Source organism: Sander vitreus, chromosome 12 (assembly GCF_031162955.1).
Source record: "Sander vitreus isolate 19-12246 chromosome 12, sanVit1, whole genome shotgun sequence".
In the NCBI taxonomy this organism is placed as follows: Eukaryota; Metazoa; Chordata; class Actinopteri; order Perciformes; family Percidae; genus Sander; species Sander vitreus.
The window spans coordinates 25,702,953-25,726,217 of NC_135866.1; the positions used below are offsets into that span (position 1 = coordinate 25,702,953).

Consider the following 23,265-nt stretch of genomic DNA (forward strand, 5'->3'; position numbering starts at 1 on the left):
TTTATAGGTGCTGGTAGGTGCTGATTTTGTAACCTTTCCAGACATTCATGGTTCCCAGAGGATGAATCCTAATGAGCCCCTGACTTTTCCTCTGGCATCACCATGAGGTTTTGAATAAAATGGTTCGACAACTATTGGAATGGATTGCCATTAAATTTAGTTCAGACATTTATGTTCCCCTCAGACTGAAGTGTATAATCACTTTAGCGATCTGTTCCTCAACACCATCATCAGGTCAACATTTTATTTGATAGTTTGGTTTGTGACTAAATACCTGTAAAACGAATGGCATTCCCATCAGCCTCAGCTGTACTTTGTTTAATGCTAATTAGCAAATGCTAGCATGCAAAAACGCTAACCTAGGACAAAGAACACGGTAAAGTTTGTGTTACCTTATTTGACAGAAAATTTGATAAACAGAAATGTTGATAACACTTGAGGAAATAAAACCTGGACGATAAAACTGAGATAAGTGCTCCTATTCAAGTTTATGTTCTGCTTTTCAAGAGTTGTTTGGTAAATTGCTATTAAACACAGTCGAAGAGGATTTGAATTGCTATTTTTGATCTCAATTCTTATCATTTTGGTGGTGCTGATTTACCTTTGGGCCTGGCAAAAACCTTGATATATTGTTTCATCGAGCCGCTTCCTTTTAAAGTAATGTTACCTCTCGTTCTCCCTGTTTCAGGGTAAGATCAGTAATATCACACTGCTGCTCCATTAACAATTTAAAATATGACGAGTGTGAGGGTCAGACTGGACTAATATTGGTCACATTCATCACACCAACCTCTGACTTTATGAAAGCAATGGTACTTCAATAATAAAACCATAAATTCTTATTCCACACACCACTCCCCATCGTCTTATGGCACAACACTATGAATAAAACATCAAATCATAGATTCCTATACCACACAATATTCTCTACATTGTGCTCTATGAATAATGTATCTCTAGTGCTGTTTCTTATTAATATTGCCTTTGCTTGGCGGTGAGGTAATTCTGTGCTAACAAACACACATCTTACTCTCTAGAGGCTTCTCTAGGTCTCTGGAAACTACATAGTAAATGCAGTTACTCCCACAGCCATATAAAACAGTGTCTGCTGCATAGTGCTGTTCCGAGACTGTTGCTTAGTAATCTAAAAACAGCTGATCTTTAATACATTGGTCATCGCACTGAGGTGACGTAACGCGACAGCTGTACATACACCATCAACTACCCTTACACGTTGACTTTACTTTATGCAATGAACGCAATGTTCTCTAGTGGAAATTTCTATCCATGTATCCATTCTCTACACTTCTTGTTCTGTTTACAGAGTTTTCCCTACCATTATAAGGCTTAGGCACAGCACCCAGGCAGTTTTGGGCACCACCTAAGCCGAATAAATGTGAGCATCAGAACTAAATAACAATGACTTTTCGCAAATCTAATGATTGTAGTTGGTCCCCAGTGGACTTCTTTACAAAGCTTTGTCTTTAAGTTTTTGTTTTTTTGTTATTTATGTATTGTCTGCTCTAGCGTTTCCAATGTTTTAGACACAGATATGGTAATAATAATAGTCTGTAATGATGTGAAATTGCATTTTTTTCTTTTATTGAAAGCCGTAAAGTTTTATTGAGGGAGGACCCCTAAACCCCCTGCCAAATACGTGCACCTACCGTAACTCTCTTCCACAAACCTGGGGAAAACAACAGTTTAACGTCTCAGCGGGATTAATCTGCATTTATTTGGCCTCTGGCCATAATGTTTTTTTTTTATTAGAGATGAATATTGGAATCCTACAATTAACATTTTAATTGTTAACCATAGGCCATGCTGAACAAAAGTCTACCCAATTTTCTTAGTTTGATTAATACCCATTGTGTTCAGTATAGCCACTTCTGTACTATACATTTTCAATGTTGAAATAAAGGCAAATAAGGATGGTGAAGTCTGTAAGGAAGCCCAGCTCACTGTTTAAGTTATTGGGGTTTGGGACCTAAGCAGTGAAAGATAAGTGAATTTCTTTCTTTTAACTGTGCTGCAGTTTACATTGAAGAGACAGACTTAAAGCTGTAGTGGGTCTTAGTCATTCAGTGTCTGAATGGATCAGGGAGCAGATACTCATTTAAGTGCAATTTTCATGTAACTTTAGCTCCTGAGGGTAGAGGAGACAGATCATAGATTCAGAAAATCAGGCAGTAAGTGGTTATTTCCACAGACTGCTTACTGACATAGGTACACACCCAGAGGGGGAATAAAGATTACATGTGCATCTTGGAGAGAGGCAGATGCATTTACACTTTTTCAACATCTGGCGGGAATGCGTCTCGGATTTCAATCTGTCTTGAACGCTTCTTAGATGCAGTTACTCTTAACTTTGTGTGAATGGGGTTAGAGAGTCACAGTGATTTCTGACTGACATACTGGCGTTAGTATGTGTTCAGTACAGGATTAGTGCTCAGAGCTTTATACATGAATAAATAATAAAAAACAGCACATAGTAACGAATAGTAACGTTTTTTTTATCACATATAGATCAAATTCAAATAATCCAATTTTTTGTATTTTAAATTTTTCGTCATTCCTTTATCAAAAATAAACTATTTGTGCTACAATTAAGTGTAAATTAACAGAAACTAAAAGTGTACGTGACACAAGATACAATCAAGAACAATAATTATATTCAGCACTTAACTATTGCCATTTTTCAAGACTTTAAAGGCAATTAATAGTAAATTGCTTTAAAAACAAACTAATTCTATGCAAACATCCCAAATAAAGGAACTACTTTTGAAGCCAGAATTGCATTTAGTAAGTAACTCCTGCGGCAATCCACTCATACTGCTCAATAACCCTACACAGTACTGCAGGAGTTCTCTATTTGTGTAAGAAAAGAGAAAGCTTCAAGATAGAAAATCGTTGTAATGCTTTCTGTGCCTCAGGTTGAGTGCAGTAAGTGATATTGATTTGTGGAACAGGATGGGAGGAAAGGTTGGTTTGAGGCAACCGGAAATAACTGTGAAGACTGAAATAGCTAAAGGTGAGCTCAAAGATACAGTGTGGCATGATCAAATGATCACATAGAAAGCATCAACAAAAATGTTCTGTAAAATAATATCATTAATGCACTGCACTGTAAATTCATCTGAACATGGGCATAATGCTAACGTTATTTCTACTCTTTGATGTACTACTGATGTTTCAGAAGGGCTCTTCATCAGAGCTCTGGGTTTGAATTAGGGATGCACCGATATGAAAATGTTGGCCGATACCGATAACCGATATTAACATCACTGTTATATATACTCGATATTTACTCATCGGCCGATACCAAATGATTGCCCATATATCGTGCATCCCTAGTTTGAATGGCATTCCCAACTGTCAAGTACAATATAGTCTCGCATTGCCAGACCTTCCTCCACAGCGCTGCGGAGGAGGGTCTGGCTAGTCCACACAGTATTCTGGGATGGGAGAAAAACGTGCTCTGGTTTATTGGCATTTCTTTCAACCAACCACAATCATCTTGGGCAGCGCTAGGCGCCGCGCGGAGCCCTGGAGCCGCTGCAAAATAGCCTCGAGAAGGAACTTGTTTTGGTGGAACGTGTACGTTCAAAGGTTGTTTTAGTCGTGCAACAGAAAACTCAGATTGGACAGATAGTCTAGCTAGCTGTCTGGATTTACCCTGCAGAGATCTGAGGAGCATTTAACTATAGTCCTCCTGAATCTACCGGGGTTTAAAATTACAACACAAAGAAAGCATAAGGTAACGTAAAAGAGGGCCATACGGCGGAATTTCTAGACTAGACTAGACTACAATAAGTACAATAAAACCTATGATCACAATAGAAAGTAGTTTATTAAAGCCTCAGAGACCACATCTAAGGTGTCTACTGACAGGTGATACAACATGGTTTTGTCTCACTGTTTCTTTCATTGTCCTGCTATAATTAATATCTAAATCCTTGCTGATACGGACTAATGAACTAATGTCTCACCCTAATGTCATCAACTAAACAGCAACATATTCATTCATAAATATCACATGTTTTGGTTTCTTTTTTCGCACATATCCCAACAACAGAACAGCTGAGAGACTTATACAGTCCTTCATTTACGGTGCTATCTTGCGCTACATCGTTAATAAAGACCGAAACACACTTCATCGGCCGGGAAACCAAGTCCAGGCTTCATGAGCGATAGCTATCGATCAAGGTAGACAAAGGAGGTTTGTGGGTGGGATCGCCTTGAAAGTGACCAATCATAGGAGGGCCAGTGCCTCCCTTGGATTCCGCCACCAAAATGTCAAAAGTCAGTTTCATTTGGGCGAGCAGAAATCAACTTCGAGAGCAGAATTTACCAGCGAGAGCGTGTATGCCCTCCAGCGCTCACAAAGCAGACACTCGTGGGCGCATGGTGCAATTCTTTCCCTCTCCCTATGTTTTGTTTCACGCTCGCAGCTGCCTGTACAACTCTCAATTGTTGAATTGGAGCGCAAAGATTAATATCTGCGCGTGTGAAGCACATCCAATTCAGTTGGGAAATGTTTCAACACCTTTACAAGTAATTTAGAAAATAGCTTAATGTAATTAGTCAGAGAAAGAGCTTCATAGGGCCCTCACTCTGTCTATGTCTCACACACACAACAACAACACACACACACACACACACACACACACACACACACACACACACACACACACACACACAAACACTAACCTGATTAGATGAGGCATAGTCAAGGCCTGCTTCTGGCATACCCAGGAACATGGTGTCCCCATCCAGCTGGAGAGAACAAAAACGCAAGAGCAACAATGTCAACAAACTATAATCACACACAGCAAACAGAGAACAGCCAGCAAGGAGACGAGACGAAGTGAAGATGGAGGTAACAGATTACAGGGTAGCAGCCAGTATGAAAGATTAGTCCACTATCTGTATGCCATCTCTTTTGAGATATTGAAAACCCTGTTTGTGACCTAAGTGAGGGCTGTTACATGTAAAGGTCTGGCCCTCATTTCCAGAAACAATGTCTGTTGTGAGCAGACTTTTTGTCCATCTCCATCACACATAGGCTGAAATAAGGTTATTTTATGGTAACCGCCTGTAAACCAAACAATTAACAGAATCAACAGAATCTCAGACATCATGATCCACATGTGCTTAGTAGCCAGGTGTAATGTCTTGCTTTTCCTCTAAACCCTTCCCACTTCCCATTCCATAAACCAATCCCCCCCCCCCAAACAGGATAATGGCATAACTGACTAGATTGAAGGATATTGTGCAGCAAAACAAATTCCAGCTCAAAATCACAGAGAGAACCTCACAGTATACCTTGCCCACATGATGACAGGCGAATAAATAAGTACTCACAAGTCTCAACTCATCAACTGGTGATCAAGACGCTATCTTATATAAAATATATTAAACTATAGATTCAATTATACAATCATATGTGTATTAGTATACAAAATGTTCACATCCTAAAAAATATACTTATATGCCTACATTTTTTTAAAGCAGGTTTGGAATATGTAGTTTGTTCACGCTGGAAAAGTTCCCCAATCAAATACCTCAAATTGTCAGTATGTATATTAAATCCTAATTTTTGATTGTGCTGTTGTTGATTGTTAAATGACAGTAACATTCCAAAATTACAGTGTGATTGACATCAGTTAGTGTACATTTTACATCATTTCCCGTTAACATCATTTTCTGTCCATTACAGGAAATTATCTTGCGGTCTTGTATACTATCAACATAAACTGTATCCAATTACAATATACATTACATAGCAAAATGAACTTTTACTTCCTCATTTCCGTTTCTCATCTCCCCTATATTTCCTCCTTTCTCCATTAGCTATTATTTGTCCTACACTACAGACAAACAGCAATAGTTGATACAAAAAAGAAGTTTGAATGTCCCTGTGCATGCCATAGGTACCCACAAGACAGCTTCTGATATCACCATATCACATGCTCACTTTGAGCAGCCTGTGTTGTCTCTTTCTGATATGATAAAGGTTACTTTTTGTGCACTGTTACAATATATACTCTCAGGAAACACATTTTAGTTAATTATTCATTTTAATTTATTAAATTAAAGGTGCTCTAATGTCACACGTTTTTTAGGCTACAACATTTTTTGTCACATACAACAAACATCTCCTCACTATCTGCTAGCTGCCTGTCCCCTGAACACACTGTAAAAAAAAGCGCGGTCTCTGTAGACAGCCTAGGCTCCACAAACGGCAACAAAAACAAACTGGCCAACCTGCACCACGAAACATAATAAACAGTCTTCCAGCGTTCAAGCCAATAACCGACAAGAAGGATTTGGGGGTTGGGGTTGGGGGGGTTAGTGCACGGAAGCACAGAAGGGAGGGGGGGGGGACGGTATGAGGAGGAGGGAGGGGCGAGCTAGCCTTGTTTTTTTTTTTAAATACTTTGAACGTCAGAGCACCTTTAAGTCTTCACTTAAAGACAATAATGTATGGTAGATGTTTCCTACCACTGAATATACTGTTTGTAGCTGATCAGTCTGCCTTTAAAAGCTGCTAATTCTAAAGAAATTTCAGTAGTCTTAGTCTACGTTTTAGCCCCTAGTATGAAGAAGAGATCATTTCATTGTTTCTAACTTTTGCAGAAGCACATTGCTTTTGGCACAATTCTTGCTAATGCAAGATGTTTTTAGCTTTGTGGTCAACACGTTTACTGTACGTGTACTATAAAAGGGAGCTCGTCATAATGACCCATCTCGAGTCAAAAGTGTTGTCTCCTCTCCATTTCTATCACTGTGTGAGTCAGGGAGAACCCCAGTGTGTGAAGACCTGACATTGAAACACACATCCCATTCAGGTTGGGCAACATTCAAGTTATGCTGAAAAGATTAGGCTACTGAATTATCTCAAATGAGCAATTTCAAGACATTACATTGGGCTGATAACTGGTGCTGAGCATTTGTCATGATGTTTTGACATACAGAGACAACTGATTAACAAAATAATTAATCAAGAAAATAATTGTTACTTATGATCTAAAGCACAGTGATAAAATATGTGAATATGTACAAAAAACTAATGAGTCCTGTTACATTCAAATGCAGACACATATGTTTGGAGCTGCAACTAATAAGTGCTTTCATATTTGATTAGTTAGCCAATTAGTGTCTCAAATTATCTATGAATCATTTTGATATGTGAAATGTCAGAAAATAGTGAAAGATACTGTTATCCAACAGCCCATGATGATGGTCCTACAGAATTGCTTGAACTAGTCAACCAACAGCCCAAAACGACATTCAGTTTACTATCATGGCAAAAAAAAGAGCATTACATCTTCATATTTAAGAAGGTGAAACTAGTGAGTACTTATTTCTGCTTCATTCAACCTTTATTTAAACTCAAAAGATCATTGAGGGGCGACCCTCATTTACAATGACATTGAGTAATTACAAAGACAACAACAAAACAACAACAGAGAAGAGAATGCACCATCATAAGAAAGATAAAAAGACAATAAAACTTTCTGAATTGAAACATTTATAAATAAAATCTGATAAATATATTAGGATACAAAATAAAAGACAATTATGTAAAGCAAGTACAAGTAGAAGTTTTCAAGTTTAAAACCAGATTTCTAAATTGTCCAAAAGGCACAAGTGACTTCATTTTAAGAAAGCGCTGTAATTTGTTCCAGGAGTCAGATGCACTAAAGTTAAAAGCAGTTTGTCCAAGTTCAGAGCTTGTGGAACATGAGTAGAAGAAACCATTTATATTTTCTGCAGCTGATACTACAGTTTTCAGATTGAAGTTACCAATAGCAGTGCCAGTGTTCATCACCTTTAATTTGACTATTGCTATAACAATTAGTTATATAATATATATATATATATATATATATATATATATATATATATATATATATATATATATATATATATAGATCTCCCTTTATTTCTGGTCAAACCCTACATCACACACCAGGAAACCAAACCAGCAAACATATTCAAATAACTCATGGTATCCAAGGTACACAATCATTGTCTTGGTTGACAAACACAACACAAAATTTGAACAGGTGGGTAGAAGCAAAGCACTGTCATGTACACAGACACACACAGACACACACACAAATACAAACACAGGTGGACATGTGGACAGACAGGTGTAACTGCCCTATCCGTTTGCCAGCTGTTGGGTATTATGCAAATGAGGTATCGTTTACAGAGTCAACAGAAAGCTACAACAGTGTTGTGACGGACATAATACACTCTCAGTGTGGCTTATATAATTAACTGTTATAATTTGATGCTTTACATGGACCATATACACATATGAAACAATAAGAGGAGTAAGAGGAATGGTGAGAGCGGAGGATGAGATTTGAATCTCTCTTTCTCGTCTGTATGTCTGATATTCATCCTTCCTCTCTGGGTTTCAGTCCTGGATTATACCTTTAAAGGCTACATATAGGTTACATGTATCCTAAAATACAGCAGCTTAACATGTTTATAGTGTTGCCTGCTTGACAGTAACTTATTTTACCTTACATGTAATACACATCATCACAACGGATCCACTACCTGTCGCACTACCAGTCACTGTTTGGAGATCAGCTGATAGCTTCAGATATCATAGCTGCCACCTCATGTGCTGCATGCATCCATTTAGCCCTACAGTATGTATTATCGGTTCACACCAGCACAGCCAGTGTGACCACCTGCCCTTACCCTTATCTAAACCAGCTTAACCTGAAAAGTTAAAGTTTATATCTCTAACGTTAGCCTGATGTTGACGGTCAAAGATTGTAGATAATAGATCAAGTCCAGTTCTGTGGTTTTATTCTCAACATCAATAACTGTAAATGAAAAATTAACAAATGTTAACACACAAAACTCTTTTTTAGAACTATTTGACATTGATACATATTGCCAAATATGCTGACAAATGTTAACGTAAACCGAATCAGGCTACAAAATAGAGTCATTTGTAGATGGTAAGCTAAGTGGCTAATGTGTTGCTGCTCTCCCCTGGACAAATACAGCTCTCAAGCTAAGAACTATCAAAAGAGAAGAGATAAGATGGACAGAGGACAGAGAACAGAGAAAAAAGACATAAGAGAGAGAGAGAGAGTGATGATTTATTTTCAGCAAGCGCTCAGTGTGAGAGGCAGCCTGGAACCTATCACACTCTTCATCAGTCCTGGGAGGGACAGACGGACAAACAGAGGAGGGGTCTCAGCAGATGTAAGCTTCATTTATGACTGGACTCTCAACACTCGATATTCGGGATGCAATCGGGATTGAGATTGGGATTGTGCAGTTTCAACCAAAACTGTCTTGAACGTTTAGAGGTATAATCTGCCGAGGACATGGGCAGATTATGGCAAGTGCATCTTGGCTTGCCTATTAAAAACAATAAGGCTTGATGGCAAAATGTTGCATCAGTTTTGATGTGCTGTGAAACACCACTGGTCTGATTATGTAAATCATAGCTAGTTTGCCATATAGCAAATGGTTCAAGTCCGGTTTAGTTATCCATGTAATATTTCTTCTTAGAAGATGCAAAATCCATTTAAAAATATTTTCACCAAGATTTTATGTTGCCATGCATCCAAAGGTCGTTCTGATTCCTACTTGAAGACGACCCTGACCACTGAAGTTTACAGTAGAGCTGCACGATTAGTTAATTCAATAACTAATCTGCAATTATTTTGATAATTGATTGATCCTTTTAGTCATTTTTCAAAGGAAACAATTGCCAAACATTTGCTGGTTACAGCTTCCTAAATGTGAATTAATGTATAGTCATATATGACAGTGAACTATCTATATCTATATATATATATATATATATATATATATATATATATATATATATATATGAGTTTTAGACAGAAATTTGAATCACTCTTCTTGCTGTTTTTTCTTACATTTCAAAACAATAAACTGAGGAAAATAATTGGCAAATGAATCCATATTTAAAATAGTTGTCAGTTGCAGCCCTGGTTTACAGCAAACAGTAACGCAGGTTATCTTGCCACAACACTCTTGGATCTATCACCAGTGTCAAAATAAGTAGAACACAAAATATAGTTCAACTATGTGTCTGGAGTATTGTAGGTATTTTTTTTAAAGTTATTTTCATCTAAACTTTGGCAGTAAAGATTTCCTTTAATCCAATTTCCATCCGATTTTTTATATTACAACGGACACAGTCACAGCTATCTGTACTATACTATACAGTATAATGCACACACAAATACGTACTCATCACAAACAAAAAACCCTCAATCATCGTGTCAGACATGGGGGTGGGAATCTCTTGGCACCTCACGATTCAATTCCGAGGCCGACGATTCGATTCTAAACCGATTATCGATGCATCTCGAAGCAACAGTTTGTTTATGTACATTTCCATGCGTGATTTTTAAAAATATACATATAAATCTGAGTTTGCTACTCAGAGTTTGCTAATCATCGCAGCTAGGCAAAGCTTAGATTTTGAAATACATTTGTCACACACAAGTTTTAATAAAAAAAGTTCTTCTTCGAACATGAAACATGAGGTGGTCAGATGTAATATTTTTTTGTTTTGACATGTGTAATGCTGCATGGGCTCTAGCGCAATGCGTGCCTGTCTCATATCCTGTGATCTTCTTTGGGTTGGCATTTGTTAAACAGATGAGATGGTTTCTAAAAAAACAATCTTTGTAATTTTTACTGTTTTTACCACCTTGTAAATCTGAATATGCTGTAACACCCAAAAACACTGCTGTCATATTTTCCATCACAGAGAAATAAAGATCTTCTAAGTCACAGCCGGTGCTTATAGGCTCAGTTCAGTAGGTCATTAATATTCCGCGGATGTGTCTCGGGTGTATTTGTCTCAATGTTATGTATTGGTAAAAGTTCCAAAGCAGAAAAAAAAAAACATGAATCTATGTTTGAGCTGCAATGGGTCAATTAATCAATTAGTTGAAACATAATTGACTAATAATATTATATATAATAAATAGAATTGGTCAAGCAAAACTGCCAAACGTTCTCTGGTGTCAGCTTCTTTTCTTTGTCATATGACAGTAAATTGAATACTTGAGAGACTAAATGACTAATCAATTAATTTGAGAAAATATTCGGCAGACTAATCAATAATGAAAATAATCATGCTGTAACGTGTCTTGTGTGTGTGTATTGCCAACCTTACAGTGAGAGAACTAAAGAGGATAGCAAGAATTGTAGCCAAACCAAATTACTTTCTCTCTCTCTCTCTCCCTCTCTCTCTCTCTCTCTCCCCCCTTTATGCCTCTGTCTCTCACTCTCTCATCTCTGCTGCTGCTGCTGTGTGTGTGTGTGTGTGTGTGTGTGTGTGTGTGTGTGTGTGTGTGTGTGTGTGTGTGTGTGTGTGTAAAGCAATGGTTTGAATAACAAGCAGCCAGCTAAGTGGGTCAGGGTCGGAGGAAGGGGGAGAAAGGGGGAGAGAGAGAGACTATTAGGATGACAGACAAGGACAAAGGAAAAGAGAGAAATACAGTGTATTGAGGAAAAAGGGAGCAGCATGAGGAAGAGAAAGAGGGAGAGGTTGGGAGGAATTAAATGTAAAGGATAAGATAAGGAGATGGAGAAACAGGTAAAGAGAGAAAGTGAGTTTAGGGGGTAAGATGTAAACTGGATGAGTGTGATTTTACACCCTTTTCTTCAGACCCAAAATCTTGTTATTAAGTAAAAGAATTCTGACACTGAGGTGAGATACTGAAAAATAATGAAAAAAGAGCACTTATCTGACCTCACTGTTGAAAGAAATTGATTTTAAAGCGTTAAATGATGAATCTGATTCAACTTTAACTCAGACAGAATAACAGCATACACACAGATTTTTGTTGGATAGTTATAAATTGGGTTGTGAGGCTATCTTTGTGTAAATATGTCAAAAAGACTGCTGGAGACCATTTTTATCACTTTCGAGTTTGGAACTATTTGGCTAGACTGGTCTAAACGGCATCAGGGAATATAAATCAAGTCTGTAGAGTGAGAGATAGATGGAGAAAGAGAGAGGAAGACTAATGGGCAACTGTGTGTGTGTGTGTGTGTGTGTGTGTGTGTGTGTGTGTGTGTGTGTGTGTGTGAGAGAGAGAGAGAGAGAGAGAGAGAGAGAGAGAGAGAGAGAGAGAGAGAAGAGGGAGATTCACACAGCTGTGGTAGTTCAGCTCAGCAACTGTTTATCTGTCTTATCTTTGTCACCATGACAACAATATAAACCAAGTTTTATTGGCTAAACTGTGTCTACCCTGAGTAGTGTGGACTGTGGTGTGTGTGTGTGTGTGTGTGTGTGTGTGTGTGTGTGTGTGTGTGTGTGTGTGTGTGTGTGTGTGTGTGTGTGTCGGGTAACACTTTTTGTGTATATCTCTTACTTTCAGTTAAGACAGATAGGGTTTTCATTCAAATATTTGTGAACTATGCCTAATTAAATTATAAAATCTGAATGAATCTCCGTGTACAAAACTGTCTTTGGAGTTTTTGAAATATTTTCTATCCACCAGTGAATAACGAGGATTTGCTAAGGATTTGTTTTAGAAAAAGTACAAAGCTGAGGTCGATTGATTTGCTTCACCTTTGCTACCTTTGCCACTGATCAAAAGTAGAAGAGAGTATAAATGTGACTGTCATAGAGGGGGGAGACGTGATAATCGTTACATACGGGGATAATGGTGCTAGAGAGAGTAGTTCAAACCCTGCTTACTTTCTCACCATGCACAGTAGAGGCTGACATTTTCGGGGGGAATCCTGTGGGTATCGGGATTCCTGTAGGATTCCAGCGGGATGGAAGTCAATTTTAATTTGCATCACGTGACTGAGACGAGAGCGGGCGAGACGGGAATCATAATAACAATACGTCATATTTTATATGCAGTTCTAATAAGAAGAAAGCCTATTTTCACAGGAATAGGAGTTGGATGGGACAGGAGTGAAAATCCACTCGACATGTGTCACCCTCTACCTCCCAGCGAGCCAATCAATGAGTGAAGTGGGTGTGGATATGGAACTGCTGGTTTCGCAAAATTACAGTCACCCAAACATCTAAAAGGTGTGGAGGGAGGAAGTTTCAGAAGCTATTTGACAAGTACTTCTGATGGAGTGTGCTTAAGGACTGGACTGCATAAGCAAGGTGTTTTTTAGCTTCTAACTTCATGTCAAACCACAGTTTAAAGTGTTTCTGGTCCCCTAATACGCCTACTGAGACTGCTAAACTTGTTATCTTTTTCGACTGCTGATTTGCAGTGCAAAGTTCTTCTTTTTACTCTTGAGTAACATTTTTGTGACTGAAACTTGCCCACAAACTGAGCAGAACAGATAGGATTATATTGCTGGGCCTTTCAAATGTGACTTATTTATTTGACTCTATCCACAGTAATTAGCATTACACCACCACTTATCATTGTATGATCGTGACCAAAAGCCGAGCGCTAAAGAAAAATGGGCCGCAACAACTCCTGAATAATTCCTCAGGAATGGATCCAATCTCTTCCACCACAAGTTAATTGATCCAAGTTATTGTCACTAATACAGCACACACACACACACACACACACACACACACACACACACACACACACACACACACACACACACACACACAAAACAATGCAGCAATGATTGCAGTATGTGATTTGATTGCAATATGTTTGTTTTGGAGACGAAATCCTGATAATTAGTCTCTCCTGACAGCGCTCTATCTCCGCCCATCTGTTCCATTTGGCATCCCTCCACCAACCAGGAGTCCCTCATCGCTCCGTCCCGATGATTCAACCAACTGAAACGCTTTCAGATTCACCAAAAAACAAGCAACAGTGATGAAAGTCACCCAATCAACAGCAAGCTTAAGGGGAGGGGAGAGTGGGGGCTGGCGAGTTGTTCAGCCAAGATGGACAGACGGACAAACAGATTGACTGGTTGTGTTCTGATAGATAATTAGATGAGATGCCGACACTTTGGCTGGTTAGAAAATTGTAGGAGGGGACAATGGGAGTATGTGATACAGAAAAAAAACACCAGGAAGGGGCCAAAGGATAAGATAAGATACTATTGATGGAGGCTACTTCATATCTTTTTTAAATAGCTGAGAGTAGGGCTGCTCGATTATGGAAAAAAACATAATCACAATAAGTTTGGTCAATATTGAAATCACGACTATTTAACACGATTACTCGTTGACTTTTGGAAAGATGTGGCATTTATTGAACTTAAAAAAAACACTGAATCAACAGTGAAAACGCCTTGAACTGTCAAAATTTTGGATTTCCCTTGAAATAAATAATATAACAGATGTATTCACATGTTTAAATAGTATTAAATAATGAACAAAATAAGATCAACTGCTGTAGTGAACTTTCACAATCTTTTGAAAACGAGTAATAAATAAAATATAAAATAAAAAAATCTCAATTACATTTGGAAATCGCGATCTGCAGATATATCATCGGGAGAAGCATTCAAGCAGACAAGCTGATTGCGTTGTTGATACATTACGGGCCATTTTAAATATACTGCAAATCCATTGTAATACATTTTTGTAATCCTGACTGACAAAAATTGTTCTTTAAAAATGGTAGTATTGCTGTGAGGGTTTATTGTAGGGTGCATTATTTTTCATACTCGAGTGGATCATCCTGTTAAAGCCATGGCTAGTTGCCAGTGATCATAATATACAGTAAGCAGTCAGCCAAATGACAGCGTGGAGCAGATTTATTATTACATGAACACTGAGTGTAGCCCGCAGGTAAACACTAAACCCCAAGTTTAATTGTGATAAATTGTCATCCAAGGTGACGTAGAATCAGAGCTCACAGTGGCTGCTGGGGTGGAGGCAGGGTTTATAAAATGCTATGTGAACAGCAGCAGAGGCTTCAATAGAACGTTTCTTTTCTATTATTTTGAACCAACAGTAGTGTGTCGGAGAGGAAGTGTCGGAGACAGTCAAAGGCCTCTTGCTGAGGACTGAGGTAGCATTTCGCCCACCGACAACTTTGGTTTAAACTGTTCTCATTACAAAAATAAGGAACCTTTAATACACTTCTGTAATAAACACTTTCCCAAATGTGGGTAGATTTACCTGTTTGGCAAGTAAATTTCGGAAGGCGATCTCCCACACTGGCGGGTAATGTCTGTACCAAAGTAGTCATGTAATAAAAAAATATGCTGAGTCTCTACCGTGTTTTGGTGTAATTTACGGGCGCCCTGCTTTTGTCCTCTGCTGTTTGTCAGAATTTGACACACACAAACACACACAATCCCACGTGTTTTACGTGCGTCTAAACAGTCTAATAATCTTCTCCTTTTAGGGTAGACTAAACTTCCTGTCACACTATTGCATTACATTTCCCTTTGTTAGTTTTCGGCATATAACTATGGAGATGGCAGGTAAATACTGAATCCATTTGCATGAAGTTAAGGTTTCCTTACTTTCAATCCCTACCTATTTTTGTGTTGCTAAGTAGTCCCACATCACCTGCCATCCCATAACCCTTTAAGAGGCGATTCGCTAGCGTCCCATGGAAAATGAACAGCGCCAAACTTCAGTGGGACAGTGGGACACTGACAACAGCTAAAACCAGCATCATTTCAGCTACATACTACACCAGAGCCATGCACATATCTGAGTGTAATTTAAACACCATACTGCTGAACTAATACAATTATTTGCATGATTTGAAAAGAAATCATGACTTCAGATGACTGTGTGACTGTCCTTTAGACCTGCTGTAACGCCTCTACCAAGTTTTGAGTACATTTTTCAAAATCTCATCCTGTCCTACTTTCTACTACTTTCCTGCTGCTCTCCTTCAATCTATATTTTCCTGTTCTCTACTAAGGCCTACTCTGTTCCTCCCTGTTCTCTCTTCCTCTCTATTTGCTTTAGAAATACCTCTCCCAGCTTTCACAATCATCATGTTTACATTAGGCCCTCTTTCTCTTTCTCTCTCTCTCTCTCTCTCTCTCTAGCGCTCTCTGTCTGTCCCTCCATTTCCCTTCCTCAACTATGCTCCCTGATTCATCTCACCTCTCTTCTTTTTGCTTTCTGTTGTCCTTTCTTTCACAAGGTTTAATTCAATAGTTATGTATTTAAACTGTTCCACCGAAAATACTTGCGTAATTTCATACAGATGCTAAAGTCACCTCGTGATATTGTAATGTTACAATCAATTAACTTCTGTATCAAATGAATTGCTCCTATTCACGTCTGTGAAGACTCATTATGAGCACTGTCGTCCAATCAGAGCTCAGCAGGGCTCACTCACTTCAGTTCATCCAACCAGCCCTCCATGTGACTTAACTGTGCATGTGCACCACAACACTGAGTCTGACACTTTATTTATGATTTTAAGATTGTATACATGTTAAAAGATCACTAAGAGATTCATTAGGCAAAAAAAAGAAAAGATTTATAGAAATATATATAGCATATATGTTTTGAATTACAACCAACTGCTTCAATGGAACAACATTGATAATAATTTGTAGATTTACACACAGCATGTGGTCGCCTGACAAAACTGCCCCCATGTTTACCAGCATCTTCAGACTATGATTAGACTATGAGGTTTTTGTCTGGGTCTGGTCTGGGAGGCTCAGCTTAGAGTCATAACCACATAAAAGTGGCACTTTAGTAGTATATAATGTCATTTCTTTAGTGATTGAATATGGTGTATTACTCTTTCGTAAAGCTTCCTTCAGATGCAGTAAACTAGGCAATAGTACAAGGTATTATAACTAGGGCTGGGTACCGAACTTTGATACTTTTAGGCACCGACCGAATTGCCTCCATAGTATTGAGTAGCGAAAAAATGTCATTTAAAACCAAATTTCAATACCTAAGGAGCAAATCTCATCAGTGTCAGTGAGCCAATAAGCATGCAGCATGCTTGTACCAAGATCTAATAATGCATGTGATTGGCTGTCTAACGTTACACGTCATAGAGGCTCCGTTACGCACAGAGACGGGGCTCACGTCTGTGTGTTTGTATTATGAAAGGCTTGACTACAGTGTGCATCACAAAGGTGTAAAGGAAGTGAAAAATAAAAATTGTACCGTAATGTGTAATGTTTTAAGTCTAAAGTTGTTGTAATTTCTTCTTGTTATAATGGATTTTATTGGTTTTATTATATTCTAATTGGTATCGAAAAAAGTTTGGTTCAAGAACCGGTAATGAATTCACTGTATCGTATCACGATACCCAGCCCTAATTATAGCAATGCAATACTATATATATTTGAGTGTGTGTGGAGGACGAGCACGGTAAGGGCTTATGTATGCCTAATGTATCAACATTAGCGTAGGGCTGGCCAATATATCGATATTATGTCGATATCGTGATATGAGACTAGATATCGTCTTAGATTTTGGATATCGTAATATCGTGATATGACATAAGTGTTGTCCTTTACTGGTTTTAAAGGCTGCATTACAGTAAAGTGATGTACTTTTTCTGAACTTACCAGACTGTTCTAGCTGTTCTATTATTTGCCTTTTCCCCACTTAGACATTATGTCCACATTACTGATGATTATTTATCTAAAATCTAAGTGTGAAGATATTTTGTTAAAGCACCAATTGTCAACCCTACAATATCGCCGCAATATCGATATTTAGGTATTTGGTCAAGAATATCGTGATATCTGATTTTCTCGCGTATCTATTATAGTTCCAAATCAAGGCCACATTATATCCGCATTTCAACTGCATGTTACGGCACGGCTATTCTAAACTCTTTTTTAGTTTTCTATTAGCAAAGGTTGTGGATAGTACCTGGTACTTGGTACTTCTTTTGATACCACCACCACTCAGTCAATGTTCCAGTCAAGCTAAGCTGATACTTGAAAGTGGAGGTAATCACTGCAAACCACTGATTGGAGAGAATCGTCGTCACTAGCACGACATGGGACATCCTGCACAAACCTGCCCTTTTTTTTTTAAATAGCCAAGCTACCGTCAATAGCAGCCACAAAATGAAATAGAGAAAAGAGCCTATATCAAAAGTGAGTTGAGTTGAGCCTGACCATGCAATGGAAATGAGGCATTTGTTGTGAAGTATAGCTTTTTCGGAGGTAATTGTTCAGAAAATGTAGACCACCACTGGTTTCATGTCTTTACATTAACACATCTGTAGGACACACACACAGCCTCACTCCGTTCTTTTTCGCTCAACCACTCTCTTCTCTGTTCCACTTCTTTGTTTTTTCTCTCACTTAGTTTCTTCTGTGCTTCCTACTCTACTCTCCTACTTCCTGTCTCTCTCTCTCTCTCTCTCTCTCTCTTTACTCTGCTATGCCTTTCTCTCTCTCTGTTCCCCCACACAGTAATATGATCTCTTCTACCAGGCCGACACAACCGTGAATCAAAAGACACAGAGAGAGAAATTTTGTACAAACCTTAGTGGCCCCACCCCCACTCTCTCTCTCTCTCTCTCTCTCTCTCTCTCTCTCTTCTACAACATCCCTACCCCCAACAACCCTCTTCTCTCTCCTTCTCTCTTCAGTCCCTACCCCCAACCACACCACACAGCTCGCTCACTCTCTACATCCACAGCGTCTATCTGCTATCTCTCCTCCCTCTCTCTGAAACAAATATACTCACTGACAGCAACACAATGCAATACTGTATGATTCTGTATGCACAACATTTCTTGAATGATATGTTAGATTCTGAGCTTTTTCTAAGCAATTTTTGTTCTGCCAAGCAGCAGATATGGCATACAGCACAGTGAGTGTAGTCATTTAACGCGACAGACAATACTGAGAGTAGGGCTGCTCGATTATGGAAAAAATCATAATCGTGATTATTTTGGTCAATATTGAAATCACGATTATTTAACACCATTACTCATTGTCTTTTGGAAAGATGTTGCAATTATTGAACTTAAAAAAACAGTGAAACAGTTTAACAAATCAACAGTGAAAACACCTTGAACTGTGAAATTTCCCGTAATACTTACTTAGAACTTTTTTCTTTCTTTCAGAACACAAGACAAAATAATCATTTTCTTTCACTTAATCTGGTTTTGTAAATATTAGGAGCCAAAATCGTAATCACAATTACAATATTGATTACTTGCACAGCCCTAACTGAGAGTTAAATAAAAAAACAGTGAAATACTAAAAAGACATTATAAAGACATTGATGTGATATTCCGTTCATGCACAATCAGCACTTATTGAGGTCAGAGGTCCAGTCAGCTACAAAACTGAAATCAGATGCTGCCCCCCCCCCAATTCCAAGTATCTACTATATAATAATTGCCATACTGTACTGTTTTTTTTCAATAATATAGTATCCAAGAAATCATAATTTGTTCTCTGTCAGACACCAAACTGTATCTTCAGAATGTCACTGGCAATTACATATCACAAAGCAAAATGTTTTTCCAAACAAGGCAAAATTAAATTTTTGTTATCCAAGATCTTCTGTCTGTCCACACTCAATGTTTTTTTTTAACAGCTGTTAAGCAGACAGCAGACTTTTCTTATTCTGAAATGACCACTCAAGGAGGTATATGGAGATATTTGCACATGTAACAAACAGTAGTGTACATTAACAGCACACTTAAAAGCAAACTACATACCCAAAACATGCATAAAATCAGTAGCCTACTTAATATGGAACCAAAGTCAGGACAGGGGTGGAACTTAAGCAGGCGCTCTCTAGCAGAGAGTTTGAACCATAGACTGTAAAATTAGTGGACGTAGCATCCGTGACGTCACCTATTGGTCTGTGGACTGCCGTTTTGAAGCCTCAAGTTTGGTGATAAGGGTGTTGCCATCTTGTTTTTTTGCAATCAGATATTTTGATATTTACTGGCGGGTTATCGCGGACCTCCGGCTACTGGCGCCATTCATAAACATGTACGGCAGAACAGAAAACTGGCAAACTTTCCCCCAAGTTACCTGCTAAAGCTAGCGGTAGCTAGCTAGCTTGGTTAGCAGAACGTTGTATATAACGCTGTGCATTTCTAGGCGACTAAAATGTCCCAATTAACTTTGATGAAGTGAAAACACACAGTGAGAGGGTTAAGTTTAAGATGAAAACATGGACAGCCAAAAACAAGTTCACGGCTATTTTATTGTACACGGTATCATGGTTAGCATTGCTAAGCCTCGGTCCTGATTGACCAGTTTGGCGCAAAGCCACGCCCCTAAAGCATCCCCTGCTTTATCGTCTATTTTAAAATAAATGGGACCATAATTTACTAAATGAACATCATGCTGTATTGAAGAAGACTTGAAGTAGTGATTGAGACCATAAACTCATTATGAAAATGTTAAATCAAGCAAGAAGTAGGGTCATTTTCTCATAGACTTCTATATTAGATAGAATGCAGGTTTAAGGCTCTTCCGCATTGGCTTTACTTTGCAGGCCTGGAAGCTTTGTCCATTATTTTCAGTCTCTGGTTAAAGCAAAGTTTTTGGAAACACAATAACACGCTGTTGTTGCTGAGGGGTTCAACAGAGGAAAAGCAGCTCCTCAGTAGTGTAGTGATGCTGTGAGTTAATAAATGTGAGACGGCAGGGTAGGATCAGAAAACCGGCCTGTTAATAATCTAATCAACCATTAAATTGTACACCAGCCACTCAGTGATGACAGTATATTCTGACATCATTCGATCCGCTAACTCCATGACAGAGATAGATTATAATTTAAAAGCAGTCAGCAAAATAGAAGAAAGTGGCCCATCAAGTACTGTACATGTTAATAACCCTTGGGTCAGCAGCGAACATTAGTAACAATTGGCTCAGTTTGGGTCCCACAGTGCTAAAATTATGTACATGATGAATTCTTTTTACTTTATTACGTGATGCTATTTCGGTTTACATCCCTACAAATATATTTGCGTGTCATGTCAATAAAGCTTGCCACAGTTTGACATGTAAAACTAGTGAATTCAAGTTATTTCGAAAGTATATTTTAACATTGGTGTGTACGCATAATATAAATGTATTTTTATTTATTTATCTATCTATATTAAATATTAGGAAATTGCATTTTTCCAACCAAACAACAAAATGAATGTGTTCCATTTTATTGTGCTAAGATTGAAGAGTGGTTAATACTCTGTGATATACCCTGATAGCTGCACTCATCAGCAGCACCTAGTTAAATAATTAAGCAATTAATCACTGTCATATGAGCACGGTCCCATTGGTCTTGTGTGTCCTAAGGTACCCAGACACCTAACTCTGAAAATCTATATATCTATCTATCTATCTATGTATCAATCTATCTATCTATCTATCTATCTATCTATCTATCTATCTATCTATCTATCTACTGTATGTTTCTGTTGTGAATCTGACCCTGACCTTTGACATAGCTCCGGAGGAAGAAAGACAGCAGAGCTTCCCAGACACCAATTACCCCTAAGTATCACTAAATAGAAATGAGAGAGGCACAACTTCAGTAAATATTAACTATTTTAAGCATACCAAATCTAACAATGTATGTTCCTCACCCTTTTACTTGCCATGTATTTCATTCTAACCCTAACTCTTGTAATGCGGTGCATATTTAAACTTAATTACCTTTCAATTACCAGTGGTGAAGTTTTAATTAAAGGTGTCATTACTACGGTACATTACATCACTGACAACAAACGGGGAGTAAAATTAGAACCTTTGTATCATCCATTGAGTGGATGTGATCAAAATAAACGAGTAACACTGGAATGTAGTTGCCTTCAACAGCTGCGTTAATAAGTGGAGTATAATAAAGCAATTAATTACCACTTAATTGGCAGGGTAAGAAGCATGAATACCCAGAGAGATAAGATAGCTAAAGTAATAGAAAATATATATATATCTCTAGACAATGGGAAACAGAAGTAGCGTATGCAGGTTTCTTCTTTCCTTGCTTACCTTGTTGGTACCAAAGGCCGGGTCAGGGTAGGAGAGTTGCCCAAGCCTGGTGTGGTCTGACGCGGCCAGAGGCTGAGGTGGAGGCGGGTAAACTGTTACATCCATGGCTCAATATACATCCACTTCTCCGTCTGTCCCCCTTCGACTTTCTTTCTTCTCTTATCTCTGTGAATGTCTGATAACCTTATTGTTGTTTTTTTACAATGTGATATGTTTTGGCGAGTCCCTCAGCGACCAAACAGAGAAACAACCACGGTCCAAAAAAGCAAGCTTCTTTTGGAAAATAATGCAGGTTTCAAGCAGATAGTTCGGCGAAATAAACCTAAACCAAGTTTATGGAGTCAGTGAAGTTTAGATTGATGCTCTCCTGTCCACACCGGCTTTCATGCTGCTGCTCTAAGTAACGTTAGTAAACTTCCCAGTGAACCCACTTCTTCAATACCTGGCGTTAAAAACAACCGGCAATAGTGCACTTTGAAAAGCGTCGTTTTCCCTCCTTTTGACGTTGTAGGTGGCGGTGTTTGGTTCGGACATGGGACGTTGTTGGACCCTGTCTGTCCCTGGTTGGGACGCTGTGTTTTAATTTTCCTCCGATGCTGCTGCTGCTGCTGCCGCGCGTGTGCTCGGTACAGAGATGCCTCGCGGACCAGTCATACAAAGAGCTGCTGCATCAAGTTAGAAAGAGTCAGCCGAACAAACCCGGACGTACAATCTCTCACAAAACAAAAGCGCAGATTTTGTCACGTGTCTATGTGAAAAACAAGACATTGAAAGGGACAAAGCAAACAGAACTCATTCAACCCGTACACGAAGTCATTACATTAACTACAATCACACATTTCAGCGGTGTGTTGTTCAGAAATTAGGCCAGTGTCGCAGAATCCTGTTCGGCAAGCCATTTTATTTTGAAAGTAAACGACATATATCCATTTGCGTAAATCTTGACAAACAGGATCCAAAGGAGCTGAGCTGAACGGCAGAATGTGCTCCATCTAGAGGTGGAGAGAGTGTCAAAATAGGTCCAGCCAGGTGTTGGTCTAAATAAACTGAACTTTGAGTGAGTGAATGGGTAATTCAATAGTAGGGGATGAGTTTTATAAATTAACAGTCAGCATTCCATAGAAGCAAAAAAAGAAAAGAAAGGATTGCAAAAAAGATGTATGTTTATTATTAATGTGTCTGCTGTCCATGGTGCTAATACTGCACAGAATACACTCCCCAAACCCAGGCCCACTGTGTGTCCATCCGTCCTTGGTAATTTGATTACTTTATCACAATTTCCACACAACCCAAGTACAATCAGCAAAATCCAATATAGTTTTAAGTTTGCAAATGTTTTAGTTGGTATTGTGCATGCATTCTGCATCA

The 23,265-nt window shown here is 38.5% G+C and overlaps 1 protein-coding gene across 1 annotated transcript in view; it reads right to left on the bottom strand.

Moving 5' to 3' along the window:
• The window catches only part of tox (thymocyte selection-associated high mobility group box), a 49,739-nt gene extending 27,183 nt beyond the window's left edge, over positions 1 to 22,556 (bottom strand). The window contains exons 1-2 of the mRNA XM_078264841.1: positions 21,898 to 22,556; positions 4,711 to 4,776 (exon numbers count right to left, since the gene is read on the bottom strand). Of these exons, the coding sequence (XP_078120967.1) occupies positions 4,711 to 4,776; positions 21,898 to 22,002 (171 nt within the window). The 5' untranslated portion in view covers positions 22,003 to 22,556. The remainder of the gene's footprint in view (positions 1 to 4,710; positions 4,777 to 21,897) is intronic.
• Positions 22,557 to 23,265: the final 709 nt, after the last annotated feature.